Raw genomic sequence first — 17,294 nt, 5'->3', positions numbered from 1 at the left:
CGACCATTTCACGAGTATACAGTGAATATCAGGAATCCTGTAAAACATGATATCTCCGACATCCGCAGTGGCTAGCACACTGGACTCGCTTTCGGGAGGACGACGGTTCAATCCCGCGTCTGGCCATCCTGATTTAGGTTTTCTGTGATTTCCCTAAATCGCTCCAGGCAAATGCCGGGATGGTTCCTCTGAAAGGGCACGGCCGACTTCCTTCCTCGTCCTTCCCTGATCCGACGAGACCGATGACCCCGCAGTTTGGTCGCTTCCCACAAACAACCCAACTCTCCGACATCGCTGAGGTCGGAAAAAGATCCTGCAAGAACGAGTCCAACGGCAACTGAAGAGAATCATTCAACGCGATAGAAGTGCAACCCTTCCGCAAATTGCAGCAGATTTCAATGCTGGGCCATGAACAAGTATCAGCATGCGAACCATTCAATGAAACATCATCGATACGAGTTTTCGGAGCCAAAGGCCCACTCGATGACTGCACGACACAAAGCTTTACGCATCGCCCAGGCCCTTCAACACAGACATTGGACTGTTGACGACTGGAAACACGTTGCCTGGTCGGATGAGTCTCGTTTCAGATTGCATCGAGCGGATGGACATGTGCGGGTATGGAAACAACTTCATGAATCCATGAACCCTGCATGTCAGCAGGGGACTGTTCAAGCTGGTGAAGACTCTATAATGGTATGGGGCGTGTGCAGTTGGAGTGATGTGGGATCCCTGATACGTCTAGATACGACTCCGAAAGGTGACACGTACGTTAGCATCCTGTCTCATCACCCGCATCCATTCATATCCATTGTGTATCCCGATGGACTTGGGCAATTCCAGCAGGACAGTGCTATACCTCAAACGTCCAGTATTGCTACAGGGTGGCTCCAGGAACACTCTTCTGAATTTAAAAACTTCCGCTGGCAGCCAAACTCTCCACAAAGGAACATTATTGAGCATATCTGGAATGCCTTGCAACGTGCTGTTCAGAAGAAATCTCCGCCTCGTCGTTCTTTTACGGATTTATGGACAGCCCTGCAAGATTTATGGTGCCAATTCCCTCCAGCACTACTTCAGACATTAGTCGAGTCCATGCCACGTCTTGTTGAGGCACTTCTGCGTGCGTACGGATGCCCTACACGATATTAGGCAGGTGTACCAGTTTCTTTGGCTCTTCGGTGTATAATGGGGCGTAGTCTCGAGTACCGTACTAATGACTGGGATCTTTTGAATTTAGTGTGAATGAATACGTGGACGACCTTCCGGATTGTCGATAGGAGTTCTTAGCACATTCTCAGGAAGATGCTGAATGACTTAACCCGATAATGGTTGGAAGAAAGAGGACAGTGAGACTTTCCAACACCTTAAAACCGTCTGTCCGGCCACAACTAGTGCTGATTCTTTGCCATTCAACCCGCCCGTGAAAGAAAAATGTGCGAGTTCGTGTCGCAGTTAGGCTCTCAATTTATATTGCTAGGGGGTTTATTTACAGCGTGAACGCTGTAGCAGTGTAGAAAATTAATCTCGAGGGACCGTATCACAGCAAGAGATACTTGAAAATTTTGGACTCACAATTTTCTGCCACGTGCTCCCATAGTGGCGACAAGGTTGGTAAGGAGTTCCACTCTTCCATCAGCACTGCTGTCAGTTCCTGAATAGTCGTTGGTGGATGTGAACGGGATGCCGTTCCTCTCCCCCAACGCGTCGCACACGTGCTCGATGGGAGTTAAGTCAGGCGAACGGGGAGTCCAGTCCATTTGCCGAATATCCTCTCATTCCAAGAGCTCCTGCAACCACCTTACACATTGTCATCCACGAAATTGAAGTCAGGGTCGAGTGCACACATGAAAAGACATATTTGGGGAAGGAGTACAGTGTCACAATGACGTTGAGCGATGAGTGTACTGCGTGCAAAGGTTTGGAGGTCAGTACGTCCGTACAAGATTTTGCAAAAACTACACCATAACATCTGGACCATAAAAACGACCATGTTCATTAGTGATGGACGTATCCTCTTATGGGGAGAGGTAGGAACTTGTAATTCACGTGAGAACATAGTCGAATAGGATCTGTTTGGTGGTCCATGTGTTATGGTGTGGGGTGGCGTAATGTTGCATGGGTGTGCTGGCCTCCAAATCTTTCAACACGGTACACTCAGCTGTCAACATTATTGCGACACTGTACTCGTTCCCCAAGTACTTCTTTTCAGGGATGCTTTCTGTCCTGTCTTTTTTTTATGGATGACAATGCGCGACAACATCGAACCGTGCAAATGGAGGAGCTCTCGGAACGAGAGGATATTCGGTGAATGGGCTGGCCTGCCCGTTCCCATCCAGCACGAGTGGGATGCTTTGGGGAGACGTACTGCGGCACGTTCACATGCAGCAACGACCATTCAGCAACTGCCAACCGAGGTAGTGGAGAAATGGAACGCTCTACCACCACAATTCCTTACCAACCTTGCACCCAGCGTGGAAGCACGTTGCATAGCATGCGCCGCCGTCCGCCATGATGACACATCCTATTAAGAACCATGTCCCACCTTTTTTAACGTCAAGGCGACGATCAAAATCAAGATATATTTCAGTGTACGAGGGTAATCCCAAAAGTAAGGTCTCCTATTTTTTTTATAAGTACCGGGTGATCAAAAAGTCAGTATAAATTTGAAAACTCAATAAACCACGGAACAATGTAGATAGAGAGATAAAAATTGACACACATGCTTGGAATGATATGGGGTTTTATTAGAACAAAAAAAAAACACCCCATATTGCTAGACGCGTGAAAGATCTCTTGCGCGCGTCGTTTGGTGATGATCGTGTGCTCAGCCACCACTTTCGTCATGCTTGGCCTCCCAGGTCCCCAGACCTCAGTCCGTGCAATTATTGGCTTTGGGGTTACCTGAAGACGCAAGTGTATCGCAGTCGACCGACAACTCTAAGTCCGCAGCTCGTGGTCGTGCGCTAGCGTTCTCGCTTCCCACGCCCGGGTTCCCGGGTTCGATTCCCGCCGGGGTCAGGGATTTTCTCTGCCTCGTGATGACTGGGTGTTGTGTGATGTCCTTAGGTTAGTTAGGTTTAAGTAGTTCTAAGTTCTAGGGGACTGATGACCATATCTGTTAAGTCCCATAGTGCTCAGAGCCATTTGAACCATCTGACATCTCTAGGGATGCTGAAAGACAACATCCGACGCCAATGCCTCAGCATAACTCCGGACATGCTTTATAGTGCTGTTAACAACATTATTCCTCGACTACAGCTATTGTTGAGGAGTGATGGTGGACATATTGATTATTTCCTGTAAAGAACACCATCTTTGCTTTGTCTTACTTTGTTCTGCTAATTATTGCTATTCTGATCAGATGAAGCGCCATCTGTCGGAAATTTTTTGAACGTTTGTATTTTTTTGGTTCTAATAAAACCCCACGTCATTCCAAGCATGTGTGTCAATTTGTACCTCTCTATCTACATTATTTCGAGATTTATTCAGTTTTCAAATTTATACTGACTTTTTGATCACCCGGTACTTAGACCTGTTTATTTCTACAATGGTTTACATCAGTTTACAGCTTGAACATTTAGCTATTTTTCGACATAATCACCATTTCTGTAGATGCATTTTTGTAGACGCTGTGGCAGTTTTTGTATGCCCATGTCTTACCAGCTCGCCGCCATGCTGTTCAGAAAGTTATGAACCTCTTCTTTCACCTCGTCCTCGGAGCTGAATCTCTGGGACCACAATTAACGCTGACAGGTAGGTAGTGTGAGACTCTGAGAAAACTCAAACGGGCAATTCAGAACCGGAGAAGAGGAATGTTGAGCAAGGGCGTACACATTCTCCATGACTACGCTCACCCACACATCGCTCGGCGAACCGTTGCTCTCCTGCAACAGTTTCAGTGGAACATAATCACCCACCCACCCACCCTATAGTCCTGACTTGGCGCCCAGTGACTATCACCTGTTCCCTAGGTTCTACATCTACATCTACATACATACTCCGCAATCCACCATATGGTGCGTGGCGGAGGGTACCTCGTACCACAACTAGCATCTTCTTCCCCTGTTCCACTCCCAAACAGAACGAGGGAAAAATGACTGCCTATATGCCTCTGTACGAGCCCTAATCTCTCTTATCTTATCTTCGTGGTCTTTCCGCGAAATATAAGTTGGCGGCAGTAAAATTGTACTGCAGTCAGCCTCAAATGTTAGTTCTCTAAATTTCCTCAGTAGCGATTCACGAAAAAAACACCTCCTTTCCTCCAGAGACTCCCACCCGAGTTCCTGAAGCATTTCCGTAACACTCGAGTGATGATCAAACCTATCAGTAACAAATCTAGCAGCCCGCCTCTGAATTGCTTCTATGTCCTCCCTCAAACCGACCTGATAGGGATCCCAGACGCTCGAGCAGTACTCGAGAATAGGTCGTATTAGTGTTTTATAAACGGTCTCATTCACAGATGAACCACATCTTCCCAAAATTCTACCAATGAACCGAAGACGACTATCCGCCTTCCCCACAACTGCCATTACATGCTTGTCCCACTTCATATCGCTCTGGAATGTTACGCCAACATATTTGATCGACGTGACAGTGTCAAGCGCTACACTACTGATGGAGTATTCAAACATTACAGGATTCTTTTTCCTATTCATCTGCATTAATTTTCATTTATCTATATTTACAATTAGCTGCCATTGTTTACACCAATCGCAAATCCTGTCCAAGTCATCTTGTATCCTCCTACAGTCACTCAACGACGACACCTTCCCGTACTTCACAGCATCACCAGCAAACAGCCGCACATTGCTATCCACCCCATCCAAAAGGTTAAAAGAACGTTTGGCCGGAAAGCGATTCAGCTCCGACGACGAGGTGAAAGAAGAGGTTCATAACTTTCTGAACAGCACGGCGGCGAGCTAGTATGAATGGGCATACAAAAACTGCCGCAGCGTCTACAAAAATGCATCGACAGAAATAGTGATTATGTCGAAAAGTAGCTAAATGTTCAAGCTGTAAACTGATGTAAACTATTGTAGAAATAAACAGGTCTATGTACTTATAAAAAAAAATAGGAGACCTTTCTTTTGGGATTACCCTCGTAATTATTATCTTTCAGTAAAAATATCACTTCTGTTCGTCTCATTGCGTACTTTTCTCAGTTACCTCTTGCACTAAACTGTATCACTTCCTCTTATGTACGGTCGAAGTTTCATTGAGCTGTGTTACTTGGCAGTGTCACATCATGCGGTATTTACTTTTGTTCTTGAGTTTTGCAGACAGGTGTATGTAACACATTAACTCTTCTTTAAAGTAATCAGAAGTCTGTAGCTGTTTTACCTGGGAGTTTGAGTAATTATAGAATCGGGGTGAGGGGGGGGGGGTTTACTGGTGTTTGCTATTGTGCTCCATCCTTACAGCTGACAAAACATGGCGAGAAGTACGAACGACCGTTCACCGTGTACTGAACACTGGCTTCGGGTGTGTGAATACAAATATAAAGACGTCGTGGTCTGCAATACGAGACAGCTCGACAGGCGCCCGACACGACAGACAGGAAGTTTGCACTCTTTCATCTCCTCCGCCTCGGCGTCCTGATAGGGACGGGGCAATATAACGCGGCTGCGGCCGCTGAATGCGAATTGTGGCGGCCAGCATCCCCCGCGGATTGTCGGGCGGAGCAGGCGGAAGCGTGAGAGAGCGCTGGCGGTGGCGGGGGGCTGCAGACGTGTTAACGCGACCAGAGACGCAGCAGTGCGTGGGCAGGAAGCGTCACGTGTGGCGCGCCGTGCACCTGCAGCGTGCAGCGCGGCCTGGACGCCGCCGGGAGCCGCCGCTGCCGCTGCCGTTGCCGGCGATGGCAGGTGTCGGCCATGTTGGCGGCGGCTCTATTGATTGCGGCATCAGGCATGGCAAGCACGCCGGCAGACGTGCCCAGCATAGCGGCGCGCGGAGGCGGCGGCGGCGGCGGCGGCGGCGGCGGTGGCGGCGGAGGCGGAGGCGGCAGCCCGGCACACCGACAATGTCACTGATTCGCCGCCACCCCCGCTGGCCGTCGCTGTCTGCGACCGCCGCCGCCGCTGCCGACGCTGCGCCTACCACGCGAGACTTCGATTTCTCTCGGTAACTTTTACTTGTCGCGGGAAGTCCGATAGATGCGTGTGAGGCGTGGGGTGTCTCAGGGGAGTGTAATAAGATCGCCCCTGTTCGCTTTATACATTAACATCTTGGCAGATAACACAAGCTGAGTATGTTGGCACACGTACACACGTTGGACAAAAAAGCGCACCGGACAAAAATTTAGTCACCCGCTCGAGATATTAAGCTAATACCGCATATCACTGTCACTAGCTTTGGTAATGGTCTCAGCTTGACGAGGGAGAGAAGCCACAAGATTATTCAGGTACAAGCTCACCGGAAAAAAATTAGTCACCGCGTTCTTCACGCACAAGTGAATCTTTAGGCCGTTACAGATGGCGCAGCGATCCAGTCAATTTCGCAACGGCATGCGCACTGCCTAAGTGAGCATAAGGCAATTTGTGTTTCAAGCGGACTTTGTGCGTAAACATGGGTAACCGTAAGGACGAGGGAGAGGGCAAAAAGACGCAATCGTGTACGGTCGTGCCCTTGGCCATCCAATGTGTGAAGTTGTTGGATTTGTTGATGTTTCGCGGCGGAATGTTCAACGTGTCTACAAGCACTGGTGTAACACACGTCGCCACCTACATCTACGTCTACATACATACTCCGCTAGCCACCAAGCAGTGTGTGGCGGAGGGCACAATTCGCGCCAAAGTCATATCCCCCCACCCCCCTCTTCCACTCGCGGATCGCGCGAGGGAAAAACGACTTTCTTAACGCCTCTGTACGACCTCTAATTTCCCTTATTTTTGAATGGTGATCATTGCGCGATTTGAAAGTGGGTGGTAATAATATATGATCTACATCCCCGGCGAAGATCGGATTTCGGAATTTAGTTCAAAAATGGCTCAAATGGCTCTAAGCACTATGGAACTTAACGTCTGAGGTCATCATTCCACTGCCGGCCGTGTGGCCGAGCGGTTCTAGGCCCTTGAGTCTGGAACCGCGCGACCGCTACGGTCGCAGGTTCGAATCCTGCCTCGGGCATGGATGTGTGTGATGTCCTTAGGTTAGTTAGGTTTAAGTAGTTTTAAGTTCTAGGGGACTGATGACCTCAGATGTTAAGTCCCGTAGTGCTCAGAGCCATTTGAACCATCAAATACTCAGCGAGTGGCTTAACCAGGATGCAACGTAGATGCACAACCTTGTGGACTCACTTAGTAATCGAACTAGAATCAAACGAGAGCGAAGTTCTGTTCACCGTTTCGCGCTCGTACTGTATTCCTACAGTGAACAAGCTTCGATCTAACGATGACATGAACACATGACGGAGGATTTTGGAAAATTGGAAATTTATGGTAAGTCCTATGGGACCAAACTGCTGAGGTCATCGGTCCCTAAGCTTACACACTACTTAATCTAACTTCAACTAACTTACACTAAAGACAACACACACACACACCCAAGCCCGAGGGACGACTCGAACCTCCGACAGGGGGAGGCACGCGAACCGTGACAAGGTGCCTCAGTTCGTACGGCTACACCGCACGGCGGAGGATTTTGGTACCTGACATATGTTGAAGCAAAATGTAGAAGATGAGTTATTTGCGCCATTTTTTGTAGTGTACTGCTGTCTGATGACATGTTCCTCCGACTCTGTACATATACTCTGGGCTTCCTTTTTTACATATTTTTCAGATTTTCCAGTGCCACTTGATAATGGCCAAAAGATCCAAATTGCAATAGTCAAACAAATAATTTCTACTGTCAGTGCCGAACATTATATCCTCCAAAAAATTGTACCCGACTGTGAAATTCGACTATGAGAAGTTAATCAGCTAATGTTGTGCTTATATCGTAAATATGTACCATTAGTCGTCAAAATAAGAAGATCTGAAACATAATTTAACACATAGTTCCGTAGAAACACCCTTCGAGTCGTCTACTGCGAGACACAAAACCTGTTTTCAAAGTAGACGCTGTCACCTGCCGGTGCAACGTCCGTGTAACAGTCCCCGCGTCTACGATTGATGTTCAGCCCTTTGAGGCATTCGGTTGCACTTGGCTGCTGGAATGCAGACACTAGAATACAAATTGATAACAACGTCTAGTCGATCCGAACGATTTTCTCTTCAGCTTCTAGAATTACGAGAATGCTGTACTGTTCGACAACACTGTTCGGAATTACAACTAGGAGTCTGCTTGTATCATAATGAGCTCAGGCCGAAGCGAAGTTTTGTGGACTGTGTGTCAATGACTGTGGACGAAGGAAACTCACCAAAATGCTATAGTATGCCAAGTCTTGCGCCAACTGGTAGTTTCCATTCTTTGGCAGCGTTTTGACCCTATAACTAAACGGAACAGGGTCAATCCCGCTAACTGTAATAGAACTGCTTCGTGAGTTTGTGTTTGTACATTTAGGGTGTGATAAGCTGTCAGGTATATACAAGAGTCGTCTTTGGACTCTCAGTGAACGATTCAGACACACTCTTCCAATGAAAGGCGTTTACAACCTCTCACACTTAATTCTGTCAAGTATACCGAGCTCAGATATGTTCGACAGGTTTTCCCTTGACTAATCTTATCAGCCTCACTCAGCTACCACAATAGCAAAAAAATGGTAGCTACCACAACAGCAAAAAAAATGGTTCAAATGGCTATGAGCACTATGGGACTTAACATCGGAGGTCATCAGTCCCCTAGAACTTAGAACTACTTAAACCTAACTAACCTAAGGATATCACACACATCCATGCCCGAGGCAGGATTCGAACCTGTGGCCGTAGCAGTCGCGTGGTTCCGGACTGAAGCGCCTAGAAGCGCTCGGCCTCCGCGGCCGGCCCAAAACTGCAGCACTGTGATTTTTACCACGAGTAAACCACATAGCAAATCCCATTATTTTAGCCCAAAGACCTTTGAGAGCCATGGTTTTCCCCTGCAGTATTATCTCGGACATCTACTCTTTCAGGACTCGAAATTGGAGACATATACTTTCACCGAAATATTATATATGTTGCATTCAAATCTAAAGGAGGTGACACACTTCGAGTCAAAACGATCGACTTCTGATGCAGTACGTGCAGCTACAAGTTTTATATATTGTAGCAATGCACCTGTTTAATGAACAGTTCAGATTACATATGGGACGCACACAGAGTCATTGTCAGATTACAGAAAGTCCTGGATGAACACACCGGATGTATTTCTCTCTCAGTCACTTATCTGTGCCGACTGGTCCACTGACATAATCCAATGAATTCAGTGGTATGCTATTTCCTGAGAGACGGTATGTTTTACTCAAACACCCATATGACTTTAATAAGGGCCTGCCGTTGTGCCCGAGCGGTTCTAGGCGCTTCAGTCCGGAATCGCGGTGCTGCTACGGTCGCAGGTTCGAATCCTGCCTCGGGCATGGATGTGTGTGATGCCCTTAGGTTAGTTAGGTTTAAGTAGTTCTAAGTCTAGGGCACTGATGACCTCAGATGTTGAGTCCCATAGTGCTTAGAGCCATTTGAACCATTTCTGAACTTTAATAAGGAATATGATCATTTGCATTAGGACACGTCACCTCTGATGCCGCATTAAAGTATGAAAGAATATAATTTGTCATCTGACGATGACCTAAGAAGCCCCAAATCCGATATCTGATTAAATATGTAATAATTGCAGAACATCAGGGAAGGTTTCCATTTTTATATTTTGTATTTCTCTTAGATGCATAGAGGGAAAATTCATTTAATGTAATAAATATGCAGTGAATACGACTGAAAGGAAACTCTAATATAACAACTGTCAGCAATTTAAGTGACATTTTTAGTTAACCTGTAAAAAAAAAAGGGTTCATAAATAATTACGAGATATGTTGCACATGAACTCAGCAACTGTGATTGATGTTATACCGACCTGTGAGAGACCTAGGTAGATGGAGACGGTCTCCGAAATGTACAGAAACCGCGCATCTGCAGCCAGGGCGAAGGCGAATCCGTCCAGCGACTGCAAACAACACAAAATTATCTTACATTTTCCCATAATTCATATCTACGAAATTACCATCACCTGATAAGAAAAAATCGATACACAGTATTGATAACTCAAGATTGACAACTGTAGAAATGTGCAGTGAACGGACTATAGTATCGACAGAATTGACACGTACAGGGGAGGAAGAGCGGGACCGAAAGTATTTTATAAACAAAGCAGAAATAATCGTTTTTATCTCTCTGAGAACTGACTAATTAAATTACGATTGCAAGTAAAGAAAAAGAGATGGGATCCATACCAAGGTAACAGTAAAAAACAAATTTTAGGCAGAGAGCACTTTTGATCAAAAGTTATCACCGACGAGAGAGCATTTACAAGACGCGACAGATTTGATAGCCACAAGACGTTCGTCTAAGACTTTTCCTCCTGAATGTTTGCGAAATTAGAAAGTTGTATATTATATACATGCAGAGTGTATTTACACGCGAGAATTCCAGAAGACTTAGCATTTTTAATGCCAATAGTAATATTTCGTGCCAAGTTCAGCTGGTTTACTGTTTACTTTCTACACAGCGAGTTATTTTCACCGTATACAATACGGATTGATCGATGAGAGGGTACACAACAAAAAAGGTGTAATGAACTTATATCCAGAAATGCATGGTTTACACGTTAGAGAGACTCTGGTCTAATACGTTCTGTACCATGCAGCCACAGTTACAGTATGTGTTGAAAATGATTCCCGCGTGCCTCAACGCATGCGTGTGCGCGCCATAGCATGTTTTGTCTCATATGTTCACATCGGCCAGGCTGTATCCGTACAGTCTCAAAGGCAGCATGAATACACTGCTCCATTGTCTCCACATCTGGAATGGACTCTGCATACATGATACTTTTGAGATGCCCCATAACCAGAAATCGCACGGTTTGAGATCCGGTGAACGAGCAGCCCATGCAACTGGACCTCCTCGTCCGATCCATCGACCAGGGAAGACACAACTGAGGTGCGTCCGGACGTTAACGACGAAATGGGCTGGAGCACCATCATTTGGCAGCTACATAACCGTTCGAATCATCAGTGGCACTTCTTACAGCAGGGGAGACAAAGTCACCCCCAAGAAACGTCGATATTTCCGCCTTGTTAGGCGATGTTGAAGGAAGACTCGTCCCAAAATACGTTCGCCAATGTACCGGCCCACATATTCCGGCTTTACCGATTCTGCCGATTCACTGTCACCATACCATGTGGGTTCTGCGTACTATCACACATACGACTGTTATGAAAGTTGATGATACCACTCCTCGTAAAGGTGGCCTCATTTGTGAATAGGATAGATGACACAAATCCCGTGATTGTGGTTGCCTGGTGAAGAAACCAGTGACAAAATTGCTCCCGATGTTGAAAGTCTGCAGCTAGTGAGCCCTGCACACGCTGTAAGTGATAAGGGTAGAAAGAATTGTCATGGTGAATGTTCCACACGGCCGTCTGGCTTATCCCATACTGGTGCGCCAACTGCCTAGTACTGACACGGCGGTCGCCTTCCACAGTGTTAATCACATTTTCCTGCAAGTCGGGTACGTCTTTCATGATTTCCTGCTTCTTGAAACGATCCTATTTCAGACAGACGGCGAAACGCTGTTGCAAACCTTGAATGCTGTGGTTGTTGACGGCGGCGATAGATCTCCTGACACAACCTTGCTGCCTGCTGCCCGCTGCCGTTTGCCTTTCCGTAAGTAAACACCACGTCGGCCAGGTCTCGATTCGAATATGGAACCACTGTGTACAACGCTGTATCACATCCACTACAACGTGGGTCAGCAAGGGAAGTGAATCGGACACAACATTACAATTACTATTGCGGAAGAGGGCGCTAGGGTGTGACGTATGAGGAACAGCATCATGGAACAGTGTCACCCCCTAGGAAAAAACCATGCATACTGTAACTGTGGCTACATGGTACAGCGCGTATTAGTCCGCAGTATATGTAACGAAGTATGATTGAATAAATGGTGTATAGCGTGGAAACCATGCATTTCCTGAAATAAGTTCATTAGACCTTTTATGTTCCGTATCCGCTCATCGATCAATCCTTAGAGTTTGTACACTGTGGAAAAAATCCCCCTGTATAAATGGACTACAATCTAGAATAAAAATGAGTACATAATGGTTACAATAATTTGCAGATACTGAAATGACCAGTATTCTTGATAAACCATATTTCAAAGCTCTAAGTCTTACGGCGTATGGCTATCGGAACCGCTTCAGAGGAAGGTCATCTGAATACTAGGGATGGACGATACCACCATATTCGTTGACATAACATATATATATATATATATATATATTCGTTGACATAACATATATATATATATATATATATATATATATATATATATATATATATATGTTATGTCAACGAATATGGTGGTATCGTCCATCCCTAGTATATATATAAAAAAAACTGGGTGCATCTTAAAAGGAGCTGATGTTGCTATGCTATGTGTGGCACTTTTAAATATGTGCATTTCCTGACGAAAAAGATAATTACATAAGGTGGCTTTCTCGAAACTTCTTGACCTTTGGGGGTGGATGTTTGGATTGGACTAGAGTCTGTCGTGCTGTGGCTTAAAGTGAGTCATTTTCTTAAAAATTACTGCACCTGAACAGTGAAGGCTCCACTGGAGAAAGTATAACGACTGTGGACTGCGTTCTAGCAACTATTTCCTGTAGTACATGAAAATCCCGTACGTTGTTGTCGCTAGGTCTGAGAAGGGTACGCGAAGAATACGGGGAGTAGACTCACAACGCTACTCCTCCACTTCATCTTTCACTTTCTTGTTTTTCTTCCTTCTCAATCTATATATAGAGACATCAAAGTAATGTAAATGTTCCTCTGCAAATCTGGATACTATTACTCGAGCATAAACACAGCAATTTAATCAGTGCACTAATACTGATATCCTATTATGTCATGTTGTGTGTTGAATAGAACAGTAAAGTATTACTACAGGAGGAGGAAAAAGAACGAAGAACTTTTTTATCAATCAAACACATCAGCTAGACAAGTGACAAAAGTGGAGGACCTCCATGAGTCGTCGGTTTTCGATATTACTGTTTACTTGAACAAGACGGAATACAATGAAACGTTTCAACCATGTGGTTTGCCGAAATATATGATATGAAGAGACTTTAGTTGAAATAGCACGACATTGTAAATACCATTCGGAATATCCCAAAGTGCTTTTTCACTTCCGAGCACTTGGTTTTAAACTACAGAAATAAATTAATTAAGTCTAAGATAAGCATATCAAGGGTCACCTTCACCTTGTTAACAATCCGTTGGTATAACTGACGGAATCCAACACACCTGCACCGAATCTAAGTATTGACCGAAACTGTTCTCAGTAGTTCTTGTAACGGTGCCCTTTATGAACAAAGTCCTTTGGTATACATTTCATTAACAACACAACACAGTGGATATCGGGTAAAGAAACTTTTTAGATGGGAACATTGCGAATGGAATCTTGTTTAGAGTCGTGATTCTGGGCCAAGCCCAACAATCGATGAGCTTACGTCCGATGAGAAAGTGGGACATGAAATAAACCAACATCTGTACGAGAATCATTCTTGTATAATGTTGACTGATGGTTCTGGAAAAGAAACAGTATTGGCGGATATATGTATGACCATGTCATGTGAATCAGTGTTGAGATATAATGATGAGGTGCCACGACGTTTCATCCTGTCGGGCTGGCAGCTCTTTCCTTTATCTGGATTACAACAGTCTTACACACTGATGTGCAGATGTCTGACGAAATTCTACAACCTGAGAGTACCGTGTCCTGAGAGCATCCATGGCTTGCTTGCTATCGAGAGTGCTTGGGATTTGATAGGGAGATGCTGAAAGATCAATAGCACGCAAAACTGCTCCATAGTTGGTTTTCTGTGCTTGATGACTGGCAAAATGTCCCTCAGGAACTATTTGCCATTCCACTGGCGCAAAAAATGACCTTTCTGTTCTTGGGTCATATAGGACAGAAATACTATGAACTTGTATCTGTACACTACACAACATACGGAAGGGCATATCCATACTATTTATATCAGCATATTGAATTAAAAGCTGCGTAACGTGTGATGTATTGACAGATTATTTAATGTTTTATTTGCCTTTTAGCGAAGTACACAAAGCTTTTATGTTTCTAACTTTTCGGTATGTTTTATCATTGTCATGGCTTCATTTCATATCCAATCGTCGACATGAGATATGTTTTTTGCATGTTATTTTTCTTTATCCGTCCATGTAACTCTGTACCTCCCACGCAGTTGATGTTATGGTTATACTGAAGATAGTGTATCACCAGATGCTAGTTTTCTAGGCAGATGAGATTCACATTTGGACGAGAAAGATTACATGTTAGCTTCATCAAGATATTAGTGTCAAAAACACTGTAAATGCAGGCGTTGGACAAAAATAAGGAAACACCGTGAGAAATGTATGTTTGAATACAAAATGCAAATATTAGCCAAGCCTGCAGGTTGTGCTGTTGTACTAGGGGAGTGCTGAAAAGTAATTGCTCCGTGGTATTTCAAGAGGTCGCATTACTGCCAAGGGCTGTGTGACCATTTTGTCTGGTCAGGTCCATCCCATGACACAATGTTTATTTTCCAGTGGTGATGCTGTGTTACAAGACCATTTGGCCCCTGTTCACACAGCTCCATCGCCCAGGACTGTGTTGGTGTGAGCATGAGGATGAATTGTCTCATCTTCCCTGGCCAATGCTGTGACCAGGTCTGAATAATATTTAGCCTTTGTGGTCTACTTTGAAAAGGAGGTTGCATGAACGCTATCCACCTCCATCATCGTTAGCTGACTTGCCACTATTTTGCAGGCAGAGTAGCGTAAAAAATAAAAAGCAGTAAAAAATTCCTTCGAAAACAGTACATGTCCTGTATTTATCCATGCCGAGAAGACTGGGAGCTCTTAGGCATAGTAATGTGATGCGTTTGTGGTGTTTACATATTTTTGTCTACTCCCTACATATGACGTGTCATGCACTTGTCTGGAGCAAGGCTGGATGCGTCAAGATTGTGTTCTGGCGATGTGGACGTTAATGTCACATTTTATTAACTCATCTAGCACTGTGGGTGGTTGCTCGGTAATCGAAGCAAAAGAAAAATGAAAAGGAAATCGTGCATCAAATTGGTTTCTCCATATTTGGTCAATACAGCAAAGTGGTGTTTGTCCCTCGCATCTAGTAATCGCACTAACGTAAACATTTATAAATATTAGGGGTTAAATTCCCGCTGATATCTAAGACATTAGAGACGCAGCACATGTTCAAACAGAGCAAGAAGCGGCAGAAAAGCGGTACTGTCCTTGCCAAACGAACCATCCCTTTATTTGCTTTAAGAGGTTTAGGGAAAACACGGAAAATCCTGCTCTTCCCGAGTACATGACCAGAGTTATAATCACCGCACCACACCGTCCGGCGTATTTTTAAATATATAGTATGGCAGATACCCAATACGAGCAGAGGGATGGGCAGAGATCCGTCCATGTTATGGAATGTGCCACATGCCTAGGGCATCATTACGAAGCGGTACAAAATGGAACGAACACACAAAATAAATAATAGGGAAGGTGAGTGAAAGAATGGGATTTGTTACTTTGTCCAGCATGCTCCTCATCTCTGATATGGGCTCCAGCAACTGTTATTATCAGTTTAATGAAACAGCAGCTTCAATTACATTAAAAGCACTCACATTCAAGACTGCCTTCGGTCCCTACCATCAAATATCCCGTTATTTATCACAATAGGAGCCATGCTGTCATAAGTAAATGACCACTTGATAATGACCTAAAGATCTAAGCCTTTCAAGAAAATAAACACTATTGTGCATCTAGAGCTGGTGCGTAATAAAATGGATTTAGATTCGTTAAAGTGTTGTTGAAAAATTGAATGCTCCAGTAAAGGTAGAGATAGACATGTACAGAACTCTGACACAACCGCTTTCACATTTCCGTTGTAGTATTTGATGTCATTAACTAATCGGCCTGACGGTATGCACTACCTGATCAAAAGTATCCGGACATTCCTACGTAACACGGAATTAACCACTAGAAGTCACGAGAGGCGGATCCGTCAGTATAAACTGAGGTGAGGAGTGTTGTGTTGTCTGCGGAAAGCCAATAACTGCAGAACTGATCGGTCAGGACAGCCCATTGACTTCGAATGTGGCCTTACTGGATGTCACCTGAAGAACAATTTCGTAAGGGATATTGCAGAGAGCTGGCCAAGCTGACAGGTGGTGATGTGATTGTGAAGTGGGAACAACCACAGCCCTGCCAATACCAGCCACACCTCATGCACTTGACGGAAAGCGACTAGAGAGTACTGCGGAGGATGCTCGCAAAAAACGCATGGAATCAGCAGAGAAATCACTCGTGAGTTCCAGAGTGCTACCAGAAGTCCAGGAAGCACGCTGATTGTGCTTAGGGAGTTAAAAAGAACGGGGTACAATGACGGATCGACATAAGCAACACATTACTGTCGTCAGTACTAAGCGACGCTTGAGGTGTTGTAAAGAGTGACGCCAGTGGACAGTGGATGCCTGGGAACGACTCATTTGCAGTGATGAATCACGCTATACCCTGTGGAAAGCCAATGGAAAGGTTTGGGTTTGGTGGATGCCTGGATAACGTTACAGATCGTGGCTGCGGTGTGGTTCCCTTATCGCACTTAAGAAAACGCTAAATCCAGTGGGATATGAACTCATTTTACAGCATTGTGTACTACGTGCACTAGAGGAGAAGTTCTGAGACGATGATTATTTGTATCAGAATGACAATGGACCGTCATTAAGAATCATGTGTGTGGCAATGGTTTGTGGACAGTACCATTTCCGAAACGGACTGCCCTGCCCAGAGTCCCGACTTGAACCCAGCAAACACCATTGGCATGAGTTAGAACGTCCACTTCGTTCTAGAGACAGTGAATCGCTGTCGAGCAGTTCCTATGGACGGAGAGAAATGGAACAGTGTTACCTGAAACGACAGAAAATGTGCTTTGTTAGCAGCTGCTTGTAGTGTGGTAGTTACGTTGACACGTGATGTGTAAAGTGTGCTCAGTGACGAACGCTGCCACTCCACCCTGCCCTTTCACCATTCAGCTAATCTTTACGATGTGTGTGATAGCCCAGCAGCCCAGAGGTCTCGCAATCCTTG

The 17,294-nt window shown here is 45.0% G+C and overlaps 1 protein-coding gene across 1 annotated transcript in view; it reads right to left on the bottom strand.

Annotated features, from left to right (window-relative positions):
- Positions 1-17,294, bottom strand: part of LOC126470915 (protein trachealess-like) — a 324,995-nt gene that overhangs the window by 141,750 nt on the left and 165,951 nt on the right. The window contains exon 4 of the mRNA XM_050098945.1: positions 9,988-10,077. Within this exon, the coding sequence (XP_049954902.1) occupies positions 9,988-10,077 (90 nt within the window). The remainder of the gene's footprint in view (positions 1-9,987; positions 10,078-17,294) is intronic.

Source organism: Schistocerca serialis, chromosome 3 (genome assembly GCF_023864345.2).
Source record: "Schistocerca serialis cubense isolate TAMUIC-IGC-003099 chromosome 3, iqSchSeri2.2, whole genome shotgun sequence".
NCBI lineage: Eukaryota > Metazoa > Arthropoda > Insecta > Orthoptera > Acrididae > Schistocerca > Schistocerca serialis.
This window is presented reverse-complemented; position numbering and strand designations above follow the sequence as displayed.